Source organism: Ictalurus punctatus, chromosome 8 (assembly GCF_001660625.3).
Source record: "Ictalurus punctatus breed USDA103 chromosome 8, Coco_2.0, whole genome shotgun sequence".
Lineage (NCBI taxonomy): Eukaryota > Metazoa > Chordata > Actinopteri > Siluriformes > Ictaluridae > Ictalurus > Ictalurus punctatus.
The window spans coordinates 21,433,925-21,455,113 of record NC_030423.2 but is presented as its reverse complement, the minus strand read 5'-3'; the positions used below and the strand labels follow the sequence as shown (position 1 = coordinate 21,455,113).

At 37.8% G+C, this 21,189-nt stretch overlaps 2 protein-coding genes across 4 annotated transcripts in view; both read right to left on the bottom strand.

The window, feature by feature from the left end:
- Nucleotides 1-3,597, bottom strand: part of elmo3 (engulfment and cell motility 3) — a 38,766-nt gene extending 35,169 nt beyond the window's left edge. Inside the window, exon 1 of one of the 3 annotated variants that reach the window (XM_017474256.3) lies at nt 3,440-3,597. Coding sequence is in view for 2 of the 3 variants with exons in the window: in XM_053682430.1 (XP_053538405.1) it covers nt 3,440-3,466 (27 nt within the window). In the remaining variant the exon portion in view is untranslated. The remainder of the gene's footprint in view (nt 1-3,439) is intronic. The other 2 variants (XM_053682430.1, XM_017474255.3) reach the window with 2 other exon arrangements.
- Nucleotides 3,598-5,453: 1,856 nt separating this feature from the next.
- Nucleotides 5,454-20,002, bottom strand: e2f4 (E2F transcription factor 4). The gene is made up of 10 exons (XM_017474257.3): nt 19,520-20,002; nt 16,893-17,002; nt 15,648-15,809; nt 14,030-14,073; nt 13,845-13,909; nt 13,138-13,411; nt 11,713-11,865; nt 11,545-11,592; nt 9,322-9,366; nt 5,454-7,876 (listed from the first exon to the last, which is right to left on the bottom strand). Exons 1-10 carry the CDS (start codon nt 19,673-19,675, stop codon nt 7,761-7,763), a joined length of 1,173 nt encoding a protein of 390 aa, XP_017329746.1. The 5' UTR covers nt 19,676-20,002; the 3' UTR covers nt 5,454-7,760.
- Nucleotides 20,003-21,189: the final 1,187 nt, after the last annotated feature.

Genomic DNA, 21,189 nt, shown 5'->3' with positions numbered 1-21,189 from the left:
CACCCATCATCTTCAACACTTTGTACAGAGGGACTTTCGAGAACATCCTGAGCAGCTGCGTCACTGCTTGGTTTGGAAAGTCTCGGATCGCAAGAACCTGCAGCGGCTAGTGAGGACAGCTGAGAAAACAGTCAGGATCTCTTTTCCCTCCATCAGCATTGTGGATGACCAGACACACCACATACAAACTCTTCATCCGCCTGCTCTCTGGCAAACCGTACTGAAGCATTCGGCTGCTCACAGACAAACAGTGTAATGGTTTCTTCCCCCAAGCCATCAGACTCCTTAATCAGTCCGTACAGGATTTTGCTGATTTTTTTGTGATTGTTGCGGCTAAAAATGCTTGATTTTGCTACATTTTTTTTCACAATTTGGGAGGCAATTTGTGGACTTTTTGTTTTTAGGAAAACTACTTGATTTGGCAAAATTGCAATTGCACACAACTGCTTTGCACTGTCTTTCACAGTGATGTTTGTTGGTAAATGAGACCTTTTATCTGTACTCATGGTCGACACATGTTAATCGAAGAGGGCTTTGGCTGAATGCATGTTGTGATGATGTCACATGACAAGTCTTAGCCCAAATCTGCGGAAAATCAGCAGTAATTCTGAAAAATTGCAAGCTCCTCCGAATATTGCAGTTTCCTTGATTTCTGCTATCTCAAAATTGCTCAATCCTGGAGGGACTGCTTAATACCCAGCATCTGGACTAAGACAAACCCACACACACTCATACCCAACTGAACAAACATTCCACTCCCTTTGCAATTTTTGCACAGCTCTTTCTTAAATTGCTGCTTAAACACCGTACACAAAATACTGTACCGGCTTACTTGCGGTCTTGCTGCTAACACTTTTTATCCTAGTAAATACACAGTGTCACAGTATGTTATGTTTACATTTACAGAATTTTATTATTATAGAGCTATAGCTGTTTTACACAACCTGTTACATATGGCACTTTATTCAGACTATTAATGTGCCTATTGTCCTGTCTTTAGTAAATGTGTAATGTCTTGTGCTGTTTGTACCCGTGGACTTTATTTAGTTCAGGCTGGGTAGGTCTGTGCAGGCGCATGTAATTCTGTGTTATTTCATGTGGGTCTTGGAGGAAGGTTGTTTCATCTCACTGTGTAACGTGTATATACAGTGCCCTACACTAATATTGGCATCCTTGGTAAATATGAGCACAGAAGGCTGTCAAAAATTGTCTTTATTGTTTAAGCTTTTGATCTTTTGTTCAAAAAAATTCACAAACACACTCTGCTCTTATGGATATCAACAATTGCAAACAAAACACAGGTTTATCCCCCAAAAATACATCATTGTTAAATATATGTATGCAACAATTATTGGCACTCTTTTAGTCAATACTTTGTATTACCTCCCCTTGCCAAGATAACAGTTTGGAGTCTTCTCCTATAATGCCTGATGAGGTTAGAGAATACATGGCAAGGTATCTGAGACCGTTCCTCCATACAGAATCTCCCCAGATCCTTTAAATTTAGAGGTCCACGCTGGTGGACTCTCCTCTTCAGTTCACCCCACAGGTTTTCCATGGGGACTGGGATGGCCATGGCAGGACCTTGATTTTGTGGTCAGTAAACCATTTTTGTGTTGATTTTGATGTGTGTTTTGGATCATTGTCCTGCTGGAAGATCCGACCACGGCCCATTTGAACCTTTCTGGCAGAGTCAGTCAGGTTGATATTTGATAGAGTCCATGCTGCCATGTATCCTAACAAAATGTCCAGGTCCTCTGGCAGAAAAACAGGCAAAAACATTAAAGAGCCTCCACCATATTTAACCATTAGCATGAGGTACTTTTCCATATGGCTACCTCTCAGTGTGCGCAAAACCACCTCTGTGTTTATTACCAAAAAGCTCTATTTTGGTTTCATCTGACCATAGAACCCGATCCCATTTGAAGTTCCAATAGTGTCTGGCAATCTGAAGATGCTTGAGTTTGTTTTCGGGTGAGAGTAGAGGCTTATTTCTTGAAAACCTAACAGTTTGTGGTGATGTAGGTGACTTCAGATTGTAGTTTTGGAGACTTTCTGACCCCAAGACGCAACTAACTTCTGCAGTTCTCCAGCTGTGATCCTTGGAGATTCTTGGCCACTCGAACCAACCTCTTCACAGTGTGTTGAGACAATATACTCACACATCTAAATCCAGGTTGATTCTTAACATTTCCAGTTGACTGGAACTTCGTAATTATTGCCCTGATGGTGGAAATGGGCATTTTCAATGCTTGTACTATTTTCTTAAAGCCACTTCCCATTTTGTGAAGCTCAACAACCTTTTGCTGCACATCACAGCTATATTCCTTGGTCTTACCCATTGTTATGAATGACTAAGGGAATTTGATTTATGTGTTACCTCATATTTATACCCCTGTAAAACAGGAAGTCATTGTTGAACAATTTCCTATTCCTAGTCACCTAGGTGTACTAAAAACATGTAAAATATCAATGGGAATACTCTTCAAATATATTTTTCTCATATGAATTCATAGGGGTGCCAATATTGTGGCACATCTATATTTAACAAAGATTTATTTTTTGATAAACCTGTATCCTTGAGAGCAGAGAATTTTTGTGATTTTTTTTTTTATAACAAATTTTTCACAGCTTTCTTTGCTCATATTTACAAGGGTGCCAATATTAGTGGAGCGCACTGTAGTTACAAACGACAATAAAAGCCACTTGACTTGAAAGAAGTCCGACCCAACCTCATTTCTTGCTTCTTCAGACCATTCTGTGTGTATTATTGCAAACTTTTTGAATTCTCACATCCATATCTTTTTATCTTAGCTCCTCTACACACCTGATCCGGCTCACCTGTGAAGCAGGTGAGTGTTCCTTTGGTGCTGGAACTGAAGTATGAAGGTTAAAAAAAATTTTTTTTTTAAATTACTCTTAGACTACTGAGATTAATTTGAGTCGATTGGTGCTATTTATTTATTACATATATCTCACATAATTATAAAGCAGGAACATGCTACACTTCTTGTAACTGCCAAATTAGCTCATCAACAAGTCAAGCAAAGTAGGAAATGGTTTAGAAAATTAAACCCGGAACTAAAGATCATGTCGTTTTAAGGATCTACTCTATTACTATAATATAATATAATAAATAATAATAAATAACAGCACTATTACAGGCTGTTTCATGTACTGTTCATGCAAGAAAATGCAATAATGTTAAGCAGGGGTCTTGGTAAATTGTGCCATTGTCCCATTCTTCATGGGAAGTTTTGAAAACTACTGGGAAAAAAATCATACGGGATCAAACAAACCCAGAATATTTATATCCATTTGCTATTAATCGTTTTGAGTAAAACTCAGCCGACTGCACAAGTTAAACAACTGAAACAAGCAGAAGTGAGTTAACTTCAATAAAAATTGATGCTAAAACTTGTATAAACGTATTTCTTACCTGCTGACAGACAAAAACTTTGCACATTAGAACTCCTGGTCCTTTTTTAAAAAATAATTTTCTTTCCCAGACTGCAAAAAACGCTTCGTACGTGTTAGAACAGTTATTTCAAGTTTCAGCCTAAGAATTGGGTTTCAACTCCAAAAAGGCTTCTGACTAAACACGTAGTGCACTAGATAGGGCTCATGAATCGTTTTTAAAGCCCCTATGAAGTGCGCGCTTAGAGGAAGTAGTCATATATTTGAGCTTCCGCCTTGACGACATTCCCAGTTCCGGGTTGAACAGCGTCCCTCCCGCTGCTAAAGGAAGGAGACCCGGGCTGCGTTCCAAACCGCACACTTCTGTACTAAAGAGTATGTCAAAATTAGTACGCCGCCACTAGCAACCAATGGCAGTGTACTATTTTTTGGCGTAGTATTTAGTACATAGAAGTGTGCGGTTTGGAACGTAGCCCGGACTGTTCAGCCATTTCAGAGTTTCTCAGGAGAACATCAGAATCGAAATAGTAAAGTCTCTCAAATTCAGATAGAAGATTTAGCTTTGGCTTCAGGCTTTTTTTGTTTGAAATGCTAAACTTTAGCAACGTTATGTAATGTGTATTTTAGTGATGCTAATGTTCATTGCGAATACTGACCTATGCCATATTTAGCGGGGAAAATCTGATGTAGTGCAAACATATTCTGAGAAACAGGAAGTCAGCTGTAGTGTTCCTGTCTGAGGTTAAATCAGCTAAATGCTGAGTTTTCATTCAATTTTATTTGTAAAGCCCTTTTTACAATGGACATTGTCTCAATGCAGCTTTACAGAAACTTAACACATGATAGATTTTAAATATGTGAATTTATCCCTAATTTTCCTCAAAGCTTTCTCCTTTGAGATGCTTTGCCAGGCCTTTACTGCAGCTGCCTTTAGTTGCTGCTTGTTTGTGGGTCTTTCTGCCTTCAGTAAGTGAAAAGCATGCTCAATTGGGTTGAGGTTATCGGACATTTAAGAACATTTCATTTCATTGCCTTAAGAAGCTCTTGGTTTGCTTTCACGGTACATTTTGGGTGATTATCCATCTGTACCGTGATACGTTGTCCTATCAGGTTTGCAGCATTTGACTGAATCTGAGCAGAAAGTTTAGCTCTATATGCTTCAGAATTCATCCTGCTAGTTCTATCAGCAGTCACATCATCAATAAACACCAGTGACTGAGTTACATTGGCAGCCATATATGCCCATGCCAGAACACTTCCTCCACCATGTTTAACAGATGATGTGATGTACTTTGGAATATGAGCCCTTCCTTGTCTTCTCCATACTCTTCCAATCTTTCTGGTACAAGCTAATCCCCCATCAGAACTGGCCAGGCTTTTATATTACATACATACATACATACATATACATATACATATATATATATATATATATATATATATATATATATATATATATATATATATATATATATATATATATAGATAGATAGATAGATAGATATAAATAAACATTTTAGTGCTGTTTTTTTTTTTTAGGAAAGTCAAATCTTACAAAAGTAAAGTTGTTTTTTTTTAACAGAGTAATCTTGAAGTAAACCATCTGCATTTACATTCATGAAGGTGTTTCTACCTGTCTATCTCTATAGAGCAAGCGATGAGAACTAACTTGTTTCATGGAAATTCCACAACATTAAACAGACCTATAAAAAGATTTTAAAGTACGATTTCAAGAAAAATTTAATCCTTGACATTGTGAAGCGATGTGATATAAGAGGAATAAAAGAAAAACTAATGTACGTAGGGGTGGTAACTTCATCACGTTTTCCTACGACAGCATATCCTCTAATGTTTTATTCCTTACGTTTTCTGAAAATGCAGTGTTAACCTCTCAGTCCACTTTTCCCTGTATGAGTGTGTGTGTTTTCAGGTTGAGTCATATTCTGCTATAAAATGAGAACCACTCAGCTGAATAAAAGAAAGAAAGAAAAGGATTGAAACCCTGGTGCACACCAACTCATTAAACTACACCGCTGTTACAAAACTGTTGTCATTTATTTCTTTCACAGATAGCCATTCTGGCAGGCTACTCCGTTACAAAGAACCTCAATGGATGGCATTGAGACAGAAGAGTGAAGGTTGTAACATTTCCCTGGACTGAAATGAAGCTCTCCGTCCAGCAGAAAGGAGTGGACGAATGAAACCCAAGTGATCGTACTGCCTTAAAGTGCGAATATGGAGATGACCATGTTATCATCAGAGAAATCAAGTCTGCTTTGTGCATACCATAATTAATCTGTCGAACTCTCTAGCCTGTACAAAAATAATGATGGTGTACAACCATAAAAATATCCTTCAGCTAAAAGAAATACATTTTTTAAAAATAGGGAACAGTTCTGTTCCAGAGAAGATGCAATAAACTGTTTACAGCTGTAGATGTGGTACTGAGCAGATTTCCTTCTTTACATAGTCATGCTCATATACAAACAGTGCAAACGTATTTCAGCTACAATGAGTGGAAATATATAGCTTACATACATGGAAATGAATAACAGATGGCAGGACTATAGAACTGGACATAACAGAAGGAGAAACGGGTTAAGCACATGTTTCAGAGGACAATTAACAGCTTAAATTACACAGTTGCTATACATTCTCATTCTGATGTACATACATTAACACCAGGAGTTAGTTATGAATGCATAAGGTTCTGTCCGGTTAAGTGACAATTAAATGAATATACAAATATGCTTATAGTGTGTTTTGGGGGAAGCAAATAAACAAAAGACCAACGATCTCAATCCACAGTGGAGTAGTCGAACGAAAGGATGTGAGAGGAAATGCTGAGACGGTGATGAGTCTTTGAGTAAGGCCCTTGACGTTCAACTGCTTTAAGCATATGTGACAAGTAAATGTAAAGCCGGAAAACTGAAGCTGTAAAACACTACGTCCCAAAACATCAGAACAAGCACCACAGACCCGTTTCGGTTGCCAAAGGAGAACTCCACCGTAACACACATTGAATGTGTTCATATTGAAATATCTGGGATGTGCATAGACATTCAAGTCCTGATTTAATTCTTCTTGTTCCTGTGAGAAGTTCAAAGAAGATAGTGGCACAGTTACGATGCTGCTCAATCGGTGAAACAACAGAGCAAGAGTTTCATTTCTCACTCATTCTCCCGCCCCCTTAAACATCATATTAATGAGTAATCCAGCCTAGAAGTAGCGGAGACACTGGAGCAAACATTGGACTAGAAATCGCAGAAGTTTTAAGCTTTGGAAACTGATTCGTTTGAGCTGAGAGCGCTGAACAGACTCAAGGTCTGAAGCGCTGCTGCATCATTCTCTTTATCTAGAGGTGACGACAGGGCTAAATCCCACGGCATCACGATCAGAATTGTGGGTAATGTAGGAAACTGCTAACCAAATGGAAAACAGACAACGTTAACGACAGAAGCTTAGACGCCAGTGATGATCAAGTTAATTATAAATGCTGATAAGTTCAGGGTGGATTTTTCCTTTAATGGCAGCTTGTAATGTTCAAAGGTGTTTCCAGACCAGTAATAATCATATAAATTTAAAGATACCTTATAAAAACTGATTTGCACTAGTACCATTTAACAGAGCTTGTGTTTTGTTTGTGTTAAATTTGTTCATGGAAAAAATCAGCTCCGCATGAGATGGCTCTAAAAGTTACAAACTGCTCCTAACGATGCTTTTTGCTGGGAAATTTGACACCAAACCTGAAATCTAGTGCATCTCTCTCTGTGGTGCTCAGCCAAGCGCTCATACTTTTATAATATGGAGATGTTTTAAGAATGCTTGAAAGACAAACGTGATGAAAACAGCTGTGCATGTGATAAAAGCAAATGTTGTGTAAGCAAGCAACTTTACACCCACTTCTATAAACCAATAGGAGGACAGTTTAAAACCAAAAAACAAACAAAAACAAAACAGGTCAGGGACTAGAGCTGGTATTCCTGCTGGTGTTTCCGATTGTGTATTTGACCAAAGTAGCAACACAATGTCTTTCATCCTGTTGCTGGGTTCAAACGTGTTTAAAAAGCACGGCTGTTAAAATAAAAAATAGGCGAAGCTTCGGCAATGTCAAGCACAGAGCGAGGCAGGGGGACGTTCCGTGCCACTGTTCAGTAGATCGCAGCTTTGGGTAGAGGATATTACAAAAAGAGAAACAAAACATAAAAACGTACAACTCTATATATACACACATAAAATCAGCTTATTCACATGGATATGAAACGCAGCCGAACCTTTTAAATAAAAAAGGCGGGCTTCTTTTGTTAAATACAGGTACTACTCTCATCACGTGCGTATGGAGGTCAAAGGTTGGCAATAGGGACGTCAAAAAGGTCACACAGGCCCTCTGTCTCGTCCAGATTATAGATGTAGTCGTGGTCGCCGGGAGGTGGTGAGAGGCGGAGGAGTGGAGAGAAAACTAGAAAAGAGAAAGGAAGAGAGTGAGAAAGAGGGGCTTGGATATTTCAAATGCTTATCCTTGAAGGTACCCAGGGTAGAATTATAATAATAATAATATAATTAATCATAATAATAATAATACTAAAACATCAATAGAACATGTAAAAATATATATATTTATTCATCATTTGTAAATAAATTCACTCAAAAAAGAACAATTTATTTTTAAAAAATACATTTGTACATCTAAATAAATAAAAACTTAAATACATAGATAAAGAAATCTCATTATTACTAGGTATGTAATGATTTATTAATTTTTTTTCTTTAAAAACACCAAACAGCTTAATGGGCAATAGGAGATAATATCCCCTAAAATGTTTGACCTTCAAAAGATACATTCTTTTTAAAACTAGTGTATGAAATATTTTGTAATGGGTTGATGACAGGATGGATGGACTGATGGAGGAGAAGAGGAGGATCCCTTTCAGTCATCTGTATTCAATATAAACTAAGGCATGTTTAAAAATTTTTTTATAAAAGTAACTTATCATGTGTCTCCAGTTAATTTAGGTTCACTGTGGAAATTGCATGGAGACAAAGACTAAAAACTGCCCGTTATTAATCGACCCTGTTTCGTTTTTAGTCACTCATCAGATGATTGACTATTTCCATTGAATGGAAAATTCAGGAAGGCCTTCAGGAAATGTGCACAATTTGTGGTGGATGGATGGATGGATGGATAGAGATCGAGCTAGAGAGAGAGGAAACTGACTGATTCATGCTTGTGAGAAGAAAACTTTGTGATTTAATGCCATGTGAGCTACCAGGGCTATATTATAAAAATCTTTTCATATCAATTCAACCGGGGGAAAGAAAAAAAAACAACAAGCCCATAACGGTCCATTAAAGGACGGTGTTGAAACCCTAATGGTCCATTAAAGTATGCCTCAGAGATATTGGACTTTGGCATAAGAGGCATAAAGGAGGATCTTTACCCGTTAACAGAAACTTGTGAGTGAGTCTGGAGTGGCTTATTCGCGAACGGGTGTAGACAACATGGTCCCAGCGATTATCCAAGTAGTAGTGGTCTACTAACAACAGGGTTGATTTTGTGAAGATTATTTGTACTGCACTGATCCCAATCGGTTTGCCATTTTTTAAAGGCATAAGAGTTTAACTGGAAATCATAGGTGAAACACTCGACAGTAACGAGAGCAATACACTTTTTTTTGTCTATCTCCTAAATACACATCCCTTCAGTGCATCAACATAGAAAAATTTCCTTAAATTCCAGAACAAGAGAGATTTTAACGTACTACTTTATTGTTTAAATATAAAATACTTCACATAAATGGTCCACACATCTTCAGTGCAGCGTTCACAGCTTTGAAGCTTCAGTAACTCATCTTCATGATTAGTAGTAAACTATGTACAGATGGCTTGGTTTATGGCCAGCTTTACCTTCTGATGACATGAGCTCTTCCAGTAGATCTGCACTCATGATTTCTGCAGACAAAACAGGAAACAGAAATAAACACCACTCATCTTGTACTAAGATAGCAGTTACAGACTTCAAACATTTTAAAGGTGCATTAGGTAAGATTTGTGAAAAATAGATCTCTAGCAGTTAAACACGTGGAGTTGAATAAGATTTGAATGATTTTTTTTTTTTTTTTTTTTTTTTTTTTTACTCATTGAGCCTGCCCCCTTTTCCTCCCATGTGGTTCAACTAGAGTTACCATTAGCAAGGACTGTTAGGACATCACTTTCAAGCGCATTCGGACATTCGACCTCTCGAAAGCCGAGCTACAACGTTATTATCTCTTGATCATCCCATGATGATTTATGAGGAAGTGAAGGGGTGTTATGGGAGTGTCTATAAAATGACTGACAAGAGGCCAATCCAAATGCAAACATATTCCAGAAAGGAAGGTAGGTTTCCAAACAGTTTTTTTTTTTTTATGTAATATGTTATACACTTGTTCTGAGGCAAGAGCTTAAACTATATTAACTATGCTACTGCAGCATGTCAGGGTAGTGAACAAGACTCTACAATAACGTTAATTTAAATGTGTATTTCAGCATTTAAAGAGCTGCAACAACTAATCGATAAAATTGATAGTAATCGATTCTAAAAATCATTGTCAATGAATCTCAATTAGTTGGTCCGCGTGTGGCACGGGGCACATCTACTCATTGTGTTACTTCTCTTCCGAAAACACGCATCGGCATGTACAGAGCAAGGTTGTGCCAAATGACGTACTATACACGTACACTATGCACTCTGCCATCTAGCGTATGAATTTTACAAAGATAGTATCGTCTCAACTAGAACACGAGCGAGTTTTTACTAAGCGGAAGTATAAGCCGTATCCCAGACGTATCCACATGACATCAAACGCACGTAATGTGTCGCCACTAGCTTTAGCAGAATACCTAAAGTCAACATTACCTTTTATGCCCAACATGACCTCAGTCACTATCAGACGGAAACATAAACGTCAAGTGATGGCAGGGGGGTTAAAAAAAAATGTGTGTGTGTGTGTGTGTGGGGGGGGGGGGGGGGGGGGGATAAAAAATAAAAATACAAGCGTGCAACCTAAGTCCTCTAAGGCAGGGAGGCATTTTATATACAACATAGTGTAGAACATGGTAACCTGCAAACTTTACAAAGTGGAGTTTGTGTAGTATGGACACACGACAGTGATGCATGAACACAAACTTGTGTTCATATCCAAAATGCTTCACTGTGTGCAAGGGGTTGGGGAAACTGGTGCGAGTTGCTTAAGAAGTTCAGTTTATTGTTATTATATTATTTGTGTGATTGCAGTGTAAATTCTGCCATTTATTATAACGGAAGTGATCTATTAGTAACAAGACCACGTTGCTCCTCACTCGCAGACATGGTGATACACAGTGTAGCAGAAGTGAGATCTGTAACGTCCAATTAAAATGCTACGATCAAAATAAACACAAGTAAACCATTATGTCTAAAGGCAGTAACAGAAACCACAAGGTGCAGTGAAAGTGAGTTTTTATTATTAAGACTGTAATTTAATTATCTGTGGTTTGTTGTGAATCCATAAAAAAAAAAATGCATAAATACTATTATATAATATAAACTTATTATATAAATTGGACAAACAAGTGTATTAATGTAAAGTTTTAGTCTGAAGTTTATATTTGTAAAAGAATGTGTATTTTACCTTTTAAAAATAGTATTGAATGTTTTTTCCCGATTAATCAAAGAAAAAAAAAATAGCCTGATTAATTAATTACGAAAATAATCGTTAGTTTCAGCCCTAAATATTTATATTACTAATTTGTAAAATAAACAGAGGAGACCCCATTTGTAAGTCAAGCTACCTCACATGGAGATCCCGTAGTTTGGGAATTAGCGTCATATGGTAGCTAATGTGTAGTAAATGTCACTTTTATCAAGTAAATTAAATAGCAAAGTGTGAACGCTTTCCAGTTGGAATAATCGGAATTTTCACTGACTTCCTGAACCTTTCCCCACGACACAAATGCAGCATAAACACAGTGATGAGTGCACTGAAAATATAGTAACTCACAACACTATTTCTTTCTCTCTTTTTTTTTTTTTTTTTTTTTTTTTTTTTTTTTTTTTTTTTTTTTTTTTTTTTAAAAGACATATCAGGCTAAGACAAAAAGCAGTCTTACCTTTAGTAGGATCAAACATTTCTGAAAGTTCTTTAGGGAGATCCAGCACTAAAAAGTGAAACAATCAAACAAAATTAAATAAATAAAGTTAGATTAGCGAAAAAAAAAAGTTCAGCAAATACATAAACACTAAGCAGAGTTTAGTTTTTAATCTGGATGTACACTCACACTCTGAAGGGTCCGCTTTGATTGGTTCAAAGACGGCCGAGGACTCAGGAAGCGACGAGCTGCTATCCAACGAGGCTGAGGATTGAAGTTGCTGGCTCTCCTCTAGTGGATTCTGATTGGCCGGTGTGTTTGAGGGGGCAGTGCTGGGGGCTTCTGTCACACAGAAAAATACACATGCTAAGAACATAGAACGGTCACAGGAAAAAAACAAAGAGAGAGACAATTTAAGAAAAACAGGGAGGTGCTCGAGTCCAGGAAGCCGAGGCACCTGAATGGAGTCTACTGCCTTTTAAGACTGTTAGTAATGTTGTCCTGGACATTATTGGAAATATATTGCCATTTTATTCTTTTCACAAGAAAGTGAATAATGCTGGCCCACAAAACAATTTTTCTTTCCAGATGTACAACAGCAGCACTGCTCTCGGCATCAAAATATTGCCAGTTGTTTATAGCTTTTCTTTTTCATATTTGTTTTACTGAGTTCATGGCGACATATGGCATAACAAACACCCAAATTCTGATTTTGCCTCCTCGAACAGTCTAGTCTTCCAAGCTGAAGGCAAGACCTGTCATGATAGTTACATTATCGACTTATCGTACGATATATGGACATGGCCTCGATCATTTTTGCTGACCTCAATATTGCGCGTTGCGTTTACATGTGTGTTTGTTCACCGCTTCTGTCTTCTCGTCTGCTCGAGTGCTGTCAAATAAAAATTTGAACTTCGAATGTTTGTCAAATTTAAGATAAAAAGGCACATTCGAATGCAAAAACTTTGTGCATTCGAATGTAAGATGTGTACCATCTTATCATCGTGAAAAAAAAATTACGCAAGATATTAACAACGCACTAACAATGTTTTTTTTCCCAAGAAGAAAAATCTAGAAAGAATAGTCCTGGTGTTTCAAATAACCCCGCCGTAGTCAGTAATGTCAGGGATTGAGCCACTGCATGAGCTGAAGCTGAACAGTGAATGAAAAGCGGTGAACTGAAGACGCTTTACTAGCGGCATAATGAACTCCCTCAAACGCGTCCTGAATATTCTTAAGAATTAAAAGTCCCTTGCTCTTGTAATCGCATTATAATGTTATTATATCATCATATACTATCATATCAGGTGGAATAAAATGGTCTTAAAATTACAATATCATTTATCGCAATTATTTCAGGATTTATTATATCGCACACTCATTTATTATTATCTCATGCTTCCTCCGAGACATGTGAATCGCATCTTTTCAAGCTTCATGTGTTACGGGGCAGTGTGACATGCTCGGACTAAAGCGTGATCGGCCATCTTCTGCATACATGAGCTTAGACATGCCAGTGATTGGATAGTACAACTGTGATTGACAGAGGGGGGAGAGAGAGGGAGAGAGAGGGGGAGAGAGAGAGAGAGAGATCTGTAGAGCTTGGTGTGAAACCTGTAGCGGGTGCAGCAGTCGTGTTTGCAGGCCTCTGGTTATTAACAGCTGTACTTGTTGTACTGTTGCCTGCAGGTTTGGCGGTAGGGGCAGCGACAGGAGCAGATGGAGCAGAAACCGAGGAGGCTGGGAGACTCTGGAGCATGTCTTCCGGAGGGGGAACAGGTAACACGACCGGAGAGGCGCTGGCCGGGTCCTTATTCACCAGAAGAACATCGATAGGGCCCGAGGAACTTTTTAAGTGGATCTGGTACTTCTTTTGTCCGTTTACAACCTAAAACAGTAACGTAATGTGTTACTACCAGGAAAATATCAGCAACTGAATGAGCAGAGGAGACACCAGGGATATTCCGGTTTCATAATGCCTTACGATGTCACTGTTGACCTGAGCTTTTCTTGTTTTGTTTTTTTAACGACACGTTTCATTTTCACCCGTTTTTAAACAGTCAATCACTACTGTGATATTTTTACAATATGTAAACATACTGAACATTTCACGAACGCACATTTTCCTCACTATTTTGTGGATCCACACCAAAAACTTGGCTATAGTAAACCACATTAGGCAATCTGCCCACCTGCTGGTTCACATACGGCTTAGAAACTTGGCGATGATGCACTGAGCAGCACACGAGGGACGTGGGTTAGGGAGACGTGCCTCAAAGTGAAACCAAAGTGGTGTGAGGGAAAAGAAGACCCGCACTTACAGACTCTGGTATCGGCACCTCCAGCTGTGTGCCTGAAGGCGCTCGGATCGCTAGCAGAGTGTCACCTAGAGGCAGAAAATGTTAATGTTAAAAGGATAGCACAAGCTAAAAGTGTGACTCATCCTAAGTTAACCAGGGCCTGAATGAAGATCACAACAAGAAATTTTTCAAGAGAAAGGACTTACCCTTAAAGCAGTTGCAGAGATCTTGATGCGTCACGTAGGCCAGAGTATGTCTTGTTAAGGACGCAACAAATGCAAAAATTGGGGGCAAGCGAGGAAGAACAAACATGGATGACAAAATGCTGGTGCTGGTTTTTATTGATCGAATGAGGAGCTGTATGGCATGTGGAATCAAGAATAATTCACTGCCAATGTTCCAGCTGTGTTGTGGCTGCGTTTGAAGCTTCAAAGCTGCAGCGAAGGCAATCAACCTCATCATCATCGTCTTGCAGAATCTGCATTACATTTGTACACTTTACATTGCATTAGTGATAACAAATCTAAGTTAGACTAGTTAGTTAGCCAGGAGTGGTTAAGAGTGTTGCCATGGTTACAGTGTGTGCCTAGCATAAGCTGTTTTTTTTTTTACCACTTTAAAAAAAAAAAAAAAAAAAAACCACATGAAAAGCAGTCTGGCCAAAAAGAAGACTTATTAATATAACACCAAGTTTCACAGTGTGCAAGCAAACAAGTGAATGTAATCCATATATAAAGCCGCAGTAACTCACCAATTATACGTAATAACGATAAACGAGGCCAGTGTGCGAGTCGAAGAGCGATTACTTTTCTTCCTGCTACTTTTACTTTCACACTAAGTAAATTTATTGCTGTTCTTTTATTTATTTATTTTCTATGCATTTCGTTCTTTACCCAGAGTCGAGAATTTGTAGCCATGACTCAACCTTTACCAGAGGATTTTTTTAGATGAGAAATTGCACTTTGACTTAACCCCTAAATCCCTCGAGAGCATTACTGTAAATGAACCGAAACCTCTACAGCTCTCTAGACCATTTGTCTGTCAATATTTACCAGCTTTCTGCATTACATAAAAAATATATAATATTGTGCCGGACTCAAGTGAGTTTTTTAAAAAGCAGTTGTTGGTTTTTTTTTTGGTTTGTTTTTAAACTACTGTTTTGGGGAAGTCCCCCCCCGGTCTCACACAACAGTCCTAAACTGTGCACATTATCCACGTTCAGAATTTATATTTTCTTTTTCTTGGACCCGTCATGAACCCTTTGAACCAATGTCTATATCCATGTTCTCAAATACTCGTTTTTGAATTTCAGCCCTCTGTATAATTTTGTCTTTTTTCTTTCCATTTTAACGAGAATTTTTATTTTTCTTTGATGCTGATGTTTGCAGTGTACACTGATTTTTGAGGTTGTTATAATGAAAACTAATAAACAATAAATAAAATGATATTTTCTAAAATATTTGTTTTCAACATAGTTTAGACCTGAATGTTACCATTTTGGACATTTTGAAAAATGTTATTGTTTGGTTTTAAATCAGGTAATATTTAGACAGAATCAAAACTCATACATCATGCCATTTTAAGTATTAAAAAAATAAAATAAAATAAAGAGAGAGAGAGAGACAGAAAATATAAAATAATCTGGATATATATCTGGAAATATAAAGAGTTTATGCATGAAAAGGTTAAGAATTTGGCTTTGACTACCTCTCCTAAAGACGCCTGATAAAACCAGGTGCAAGTAAGACAGAGTGCGTTTTAACGACAGGAGAGACGAGAAAGCCACTGATCTCCATGATGGAGGAAAACACAAGGGAAGGATATGGGCTGTTCTGTGAGTCGTCAGTCACATTTTTTATGCTCTGCTGCACCCAGATCCTCTGCTGGTCCAGCTCATGTTCTCTTCTGTCCAGATCTTCCAGCTCCAGCTTCAGATCTATCAGCTTATCAGCAATCTCTCGTGTGTTGCAGCCAGGACCTACACCTCTACACACACACAAAATCAGCAAGATCTGTGGTAAATCAGTATTGATTTTAAGTCAAACCAAAATTATATTAAATTGAAAATCCACAGAACTGGCTAATTCTCCTTTCTGACTGGTCAGAAGGTGTCAACTGATTTTCTATAACAGCAGCTCTGACAGTAGCGCAGCTGCAAATCCCATCTCTATATTAATACGCTCGTTCTAATACGCTATCGCTTCCATAGTACAACTGACACAGGAACTTGCATGGCAAACGCTCCACGTAATCAAGATTTTAAAACGTGTTATTGTTGACACGACGAAGTTTTCTGTGAGGAGATGTTTATGAAAAGTTTATGGAAGGAGTCAAGTGTAAGCACTTTGTAACAGTCAAAGTTTTCGGACACAGGAAAATCTTTCTTGGTAACAAGACAAGCTGTGACTTTTCTGTCTTACTAACTTCGAGAGAGAGAGAGAGAGAGAGAGAGAAAGAGAGAGAGAAAGAGAGAGGCTGGTGAGGGAACGAGGTAAATGGCGCACTTATATAGCGCTTTTATCCAAGCGCTTTTATCCACACACACTCACACACCAATGGTAGCAGAGCTGCATGCAAGGCGCTAACTTGCCATTGGGAGCAACTTGGGGTTCAGTGTCTTGCCCAAGGACACTTCGGCATGTGGAGTCATGTGGCCCAGGAATCAAACCGCCAACCCTACAATTAGTGGAAAATCCTCTCTACCACCTGAACCACAGCTGTCCACATTATAGCTGCTATAACATATAAGTGAGATCAGGTAGTAACTTGTTTCACAGATGCTCCACAACATTTAATGCATCTATAAACGGACAAAAATGTATGATGTGGTGTTCTTTAATAAAAATTGTAATCGGTAAATCTTTCTACAGATTTTCCTGGTATAAGCAGAATAAACACTTCAGAGCATGATATTAGAAAATAATCAACTTCTGAGTCATAACTGTAATTCCACTTCACCCCCGACCCTGCTGTTTATTATTTTCTTATAACAGCACGACACACTGCTTTTTATTCCTTACAAAAGCTTTTATTTGTGGTCAAGTTCCACTGGGAACGAGCCTCACTCACTTCCACTGTATGCTGTTCTTTGATTTCTTCTCAATCAGCCCGATGCCCTCGAGAACATTGGTGATGTCGTATATCCGCCGTTTCTGCCGTACGGCCAGCGTATCAGCAGCCTGGGGAGAAAGAGCGTGAACAAACAATAATACACATCAGAACGTGAAGAAAAAAAACAAAACAAGTCCTCGTGAGATATATATATATATATATATATATATATATATATATATATATATATATATATATATATAAAAAAGACCATTCCCTTTATGTTCAGTCAATCTGCAGAAAAACACAGTGCTAATGAGTAACTGAAGTCGTAATTATAATAGAAGACCGTTGCATGTTGTCATTTTTCCAGCTGTTCTCGCTCTGCGGTTGTAGAAAGAAGCACAGAACCACTGCTTGTGAGTCAAGAAGGAGACGAGTGTTTTTAAGAAAAAGAACAGATATTTTGAAACAGATTGACAGAACGTTCAAACAGCTCCACCGCAAGAAATGTTTTGTCTTTTTTGTATTTGTTACTTATTCACAATCATCCGTTTAAGATCTCGAAATCATTTCAATAACGTTTTATCCGTAAATATTAGAGGTTGACCGACTGATCTGTAAATCGGTCGACCTCTAATATTTACAGAATAACGTTAATTATCGGTTATCTGGGTGAAGGGGGAAAAAACTAAACAAAAAAAAACAGTTTTTCCCGGTCGCGTCTGATGTGGGAGTGACTGAGGAGAAGGGTCCACTGTCATTATACAGCATGAGAGTGGCCACTAGACGCAAAATAAAAACTGACAAATTTAGTTGTTTTCTTTGAAGTGATTTTTGTTATTTGGACCGTTACTTTTTCATTCAGTTTGGATGGATCACTTATTTATTTTAAATACCTATTAATAGTTAATACATTAGAATTTATATATCATCTATTTCATTTTTAAGAAGTACAGTACACTTTCATGGTACAGCCAGGACCGCTAATTTTTGTAATGAAGTTCAGCAATGTTTTACTCCGGCCCGCCAGAGGTGATCCAAACATGATGTGTATGTTTTGTGTTGCAGCACAATTGTGTGTTAAATTATATTGTTACACTTTGGCACCTATCTTTAGCACTACCTATTACATCGGTCACTTTCACACTAAAACTGTGTACTGGTCGGCACACACTGTCACTTACTATGCTCATTGTCCTGTTTTAGTAGTACTGTCCTGTCCTGCTAGCACACGTTTGAACGTGCATGTTATGTAAAAATGTGTAGATCTTATTAATTCCTGTTGTCTCATTTGGTTAGTGTGTTGTTTTATGTAGTACCATGGTCCTGGAGGAACGTTGTGTATTCTACCAGCTGTATATGGTTGAAATGACTAAGCCACTTGAACTACGAAACTGAGCCAAAGGACAGAGCTGCAGAGCTACACACACCTGACATGTTCTGGGGACTTGAACCGACAATCATAACGAGAGATTTATGCGATTTCTACCCACTCTTGCCAATGTTTCGCCCTTACTCTGAGTGAAAGAGTTTTACGACTACATTTTGAGCCCTACATGTTCCTCAACCACCTTTTTGTGGTTGTAAAGTGTGAAATAAAACCAATGGGAAGAATTTCGCTGTGACACACGCTTGACAAACTGACTAATAGGTGTGAAAGCTGACCCTCTGAGTATTTCTACACACATGAGAAAATAAAACAAGATAAATGACACCTGATGCCTGTTTGAGGCGTATAAGCATTCCCCCACACACACTTTTCTGTGGTGTGTGTGAAGGACAGGCAGAGGGTCTGCACTTCATGATATCATAATGATCAGGATCTTCTATAAGCTACTCCAAAGCTGTCATAGCTGCGATTTTATTTTCTCTGTTAAATGCAGATTTTCGAAAACACGCCGCCATTTAAAAAAAACAAAAAAAAAACAAAAAACCCTCTTTCAAAGTGCGCATGCGTGATCACGTTACATATTTTTTTTATAAAGCTCTAACTAAGAAGGTTTTTATTATCCTTCTCTTGAAAGAAATTTCAAGAATTATTGGAGAATTATATATATTTCCCAAGCCTTCTGTGAAAGTTTTAAAAAAAAATAAGAAAAATAGTAACGCTCGCTGAATGACAAACTAAAGTGTTTTCTATTTAATTATTTTATTTAACTATTCAATTTTATAACATTTTTGCGAAAACTTGTGGCTTTTTTTTTTTTTTTTTAGATTTTTTTAATCAAATTACTTTTTATTTCAAACTTTTAGGCCATCTATCTCGATCAAGCGACCAAACTTTCAGGCTGAATCTCAAATGGCTTCACATCATGCATATAGGGCACTACATAAGAGGGCACGCGCCATTCCTGTGTAGCCTACGAGGAGCACGTATCGCGGGAACACGCAGAAGTTTAGAACGCAGCCTAAAAAAAGTTTTTTTGTTTTGTTTTTTTAAACCGTGACGTTTGGGTACAGGTTAAAACAAAATACGTTACGCAAATAATATTTCGACCACACTATGCTGAAAACGATAACGATAAAGAACTTAGTCAGAGTAAAGTAAGATACTAAATGTATTTAGGTAGTAAGTTAGTGAGCGTGCTAATTAGTGATTTAGCAAGCGTGCTAGCTAGCTAGCTAGCTCACGTCACGCTTACAGCTTTAAGGTCCAGCACTCCATCCTTGGCTTCTTGCAGCAGGGTGACAAACTTGGTGGTTAATAATCCAAGGCTTTTCTCGTGGCGACTCGGTGTGGCCGGCTGTATCGATTCTCCCATCGCCCCTGATTCGTTTCGTCCAGAATCCAAATCCATTCAACGGAATTTTTCTTTATTTTCACCCGTGTTTGTTGTGCTTGCTGGTTGTCCGATTCAGTCAAGCTACGATTCTGGCGCCTAAACCTTCTGCTTCCCGTTACAGGCCGGAAAACATCCCGAAGCATGAGGCCAAAACTCGGCTCTTCGACCGCTTTTACCAACCGGTCCGGATCGGCTCGTGATCCGGTTCGTTACGCAACCCAACAGGTCCCTGAAAAGCAGCTCAATAACAACTGGAGAACGCACACATTCACGCCGAAACACACCGGCGGTGGGCTGCTACTTGAATTGACTGAAGCCGTTGGAAGAGCAATGCATCATGGGATACGTTACTCAAAGACAAATGAGAGGGAGTGCAATTCGAGAGAATTCCTCCAGAGGGCGACAGGGATCTATATATCTATATATCTATCTATATATATATATATATATATATATATATATATATATATATATATATATATATATATATATATATATATATATATCTCACCCTCATGAAATCAAACTTGAAGTTTTGTAGCGTTTGGTATGGACATTAGTGCTGCACGATTTGGGAAAAAAAATCTTAGAGATTTTACTGATCAAAATTGCGATTTGTGATTTAAAATGCTATTATTTACTATTGTTTAAAAAAGAGATACAGGTTTGTTGTGGTGGTTTGCACAACATCAATGAAAGATAAGATCAAAACTTTATTGATCCCATACTGGAGAAATTCCCTCGTTACAGGAGCTCAATTACACAAAAAATAGATAAGAAAGAATACACATTCAATGGAATAGAATTTATATTTTAGTATTACAAATAATAATAATGGTAATATGTACACTATGAACACTTCAATGTATGTACAGATGAATACAAATATGAATATATACTAGAGATACACCACTGTATCGGCCAATAATCGGTATCTGCAGATTGTAATTTTACACCGGAAGTGAGCTGCAGTGAAGCAGGAGTTCCGGCGATGAGTCAGATTTTTCCTCCGCACTACTCACGCGCTGCTCGTGCTGAATTAAAGCGCCAGTACACCGCTGAAAGATTTAGATAAAGATGAGTGACAAAAAAGTAGTATATATTGCACAGAAAAATGTATTTGTAGAGTAGTATCTTTCATATGCAGTTAATGTTAATATGACTTAATAGCATAAAAAAAGGTTTATATTAGGCTTATATATTACCAGTTTGATGTTCAGTGATGAAGTAGAAATGCTTTTGTTTGTGGTGAGTGAATGTGAGCCTTACAGGATGTTTTTTTAATAATTCAATCACTTAATTCTGTTAATATGAATTAATAACATTCAATAAGTTAAGAAATCTTACTTTAATCTTCAGAATTGAGTTCATGTGTTAATGTTAATGTGAGTAATGTGTTTTCTGTTTATGAGACCAGTTACTGTGAAACAACTTGTTGAAATGGAGAGAATAACGTTTTTATTTGCATTTCCTTCAGAATTGTAGAATTAATTTTTATTAATTTAGAAGAATGTATAAAAGACAGAACT

What these genes read in the sequence shown, in the direction of transcription:
- e2f4 (XM_017474257.3), bottom strand. Translation starts at nt 19,675, where the DNA reads ATGGATTTGGATTCTGGACGAAACGAATCAGGGGCGATGGGAGAATCG. An exon ending in GAGTGCTGGACCTTAAAGCT is followed by an intron (nt 17,003 to 19,519) that starts GTAAGCGTGACG and finishes CTTTCTCCCCAG; the next exon opens with GCTGCTGATACGCTGGCCGT. An exon ending in AAGAACAGCATACAGTGGAA is followed by an intron (nt 15,810 to 16,892) that starts GTGAGTGAGGCT and finishes GTGTGTGTGTAG; the next exon opens with AGGTGTAGGTCCTGGCTGCA.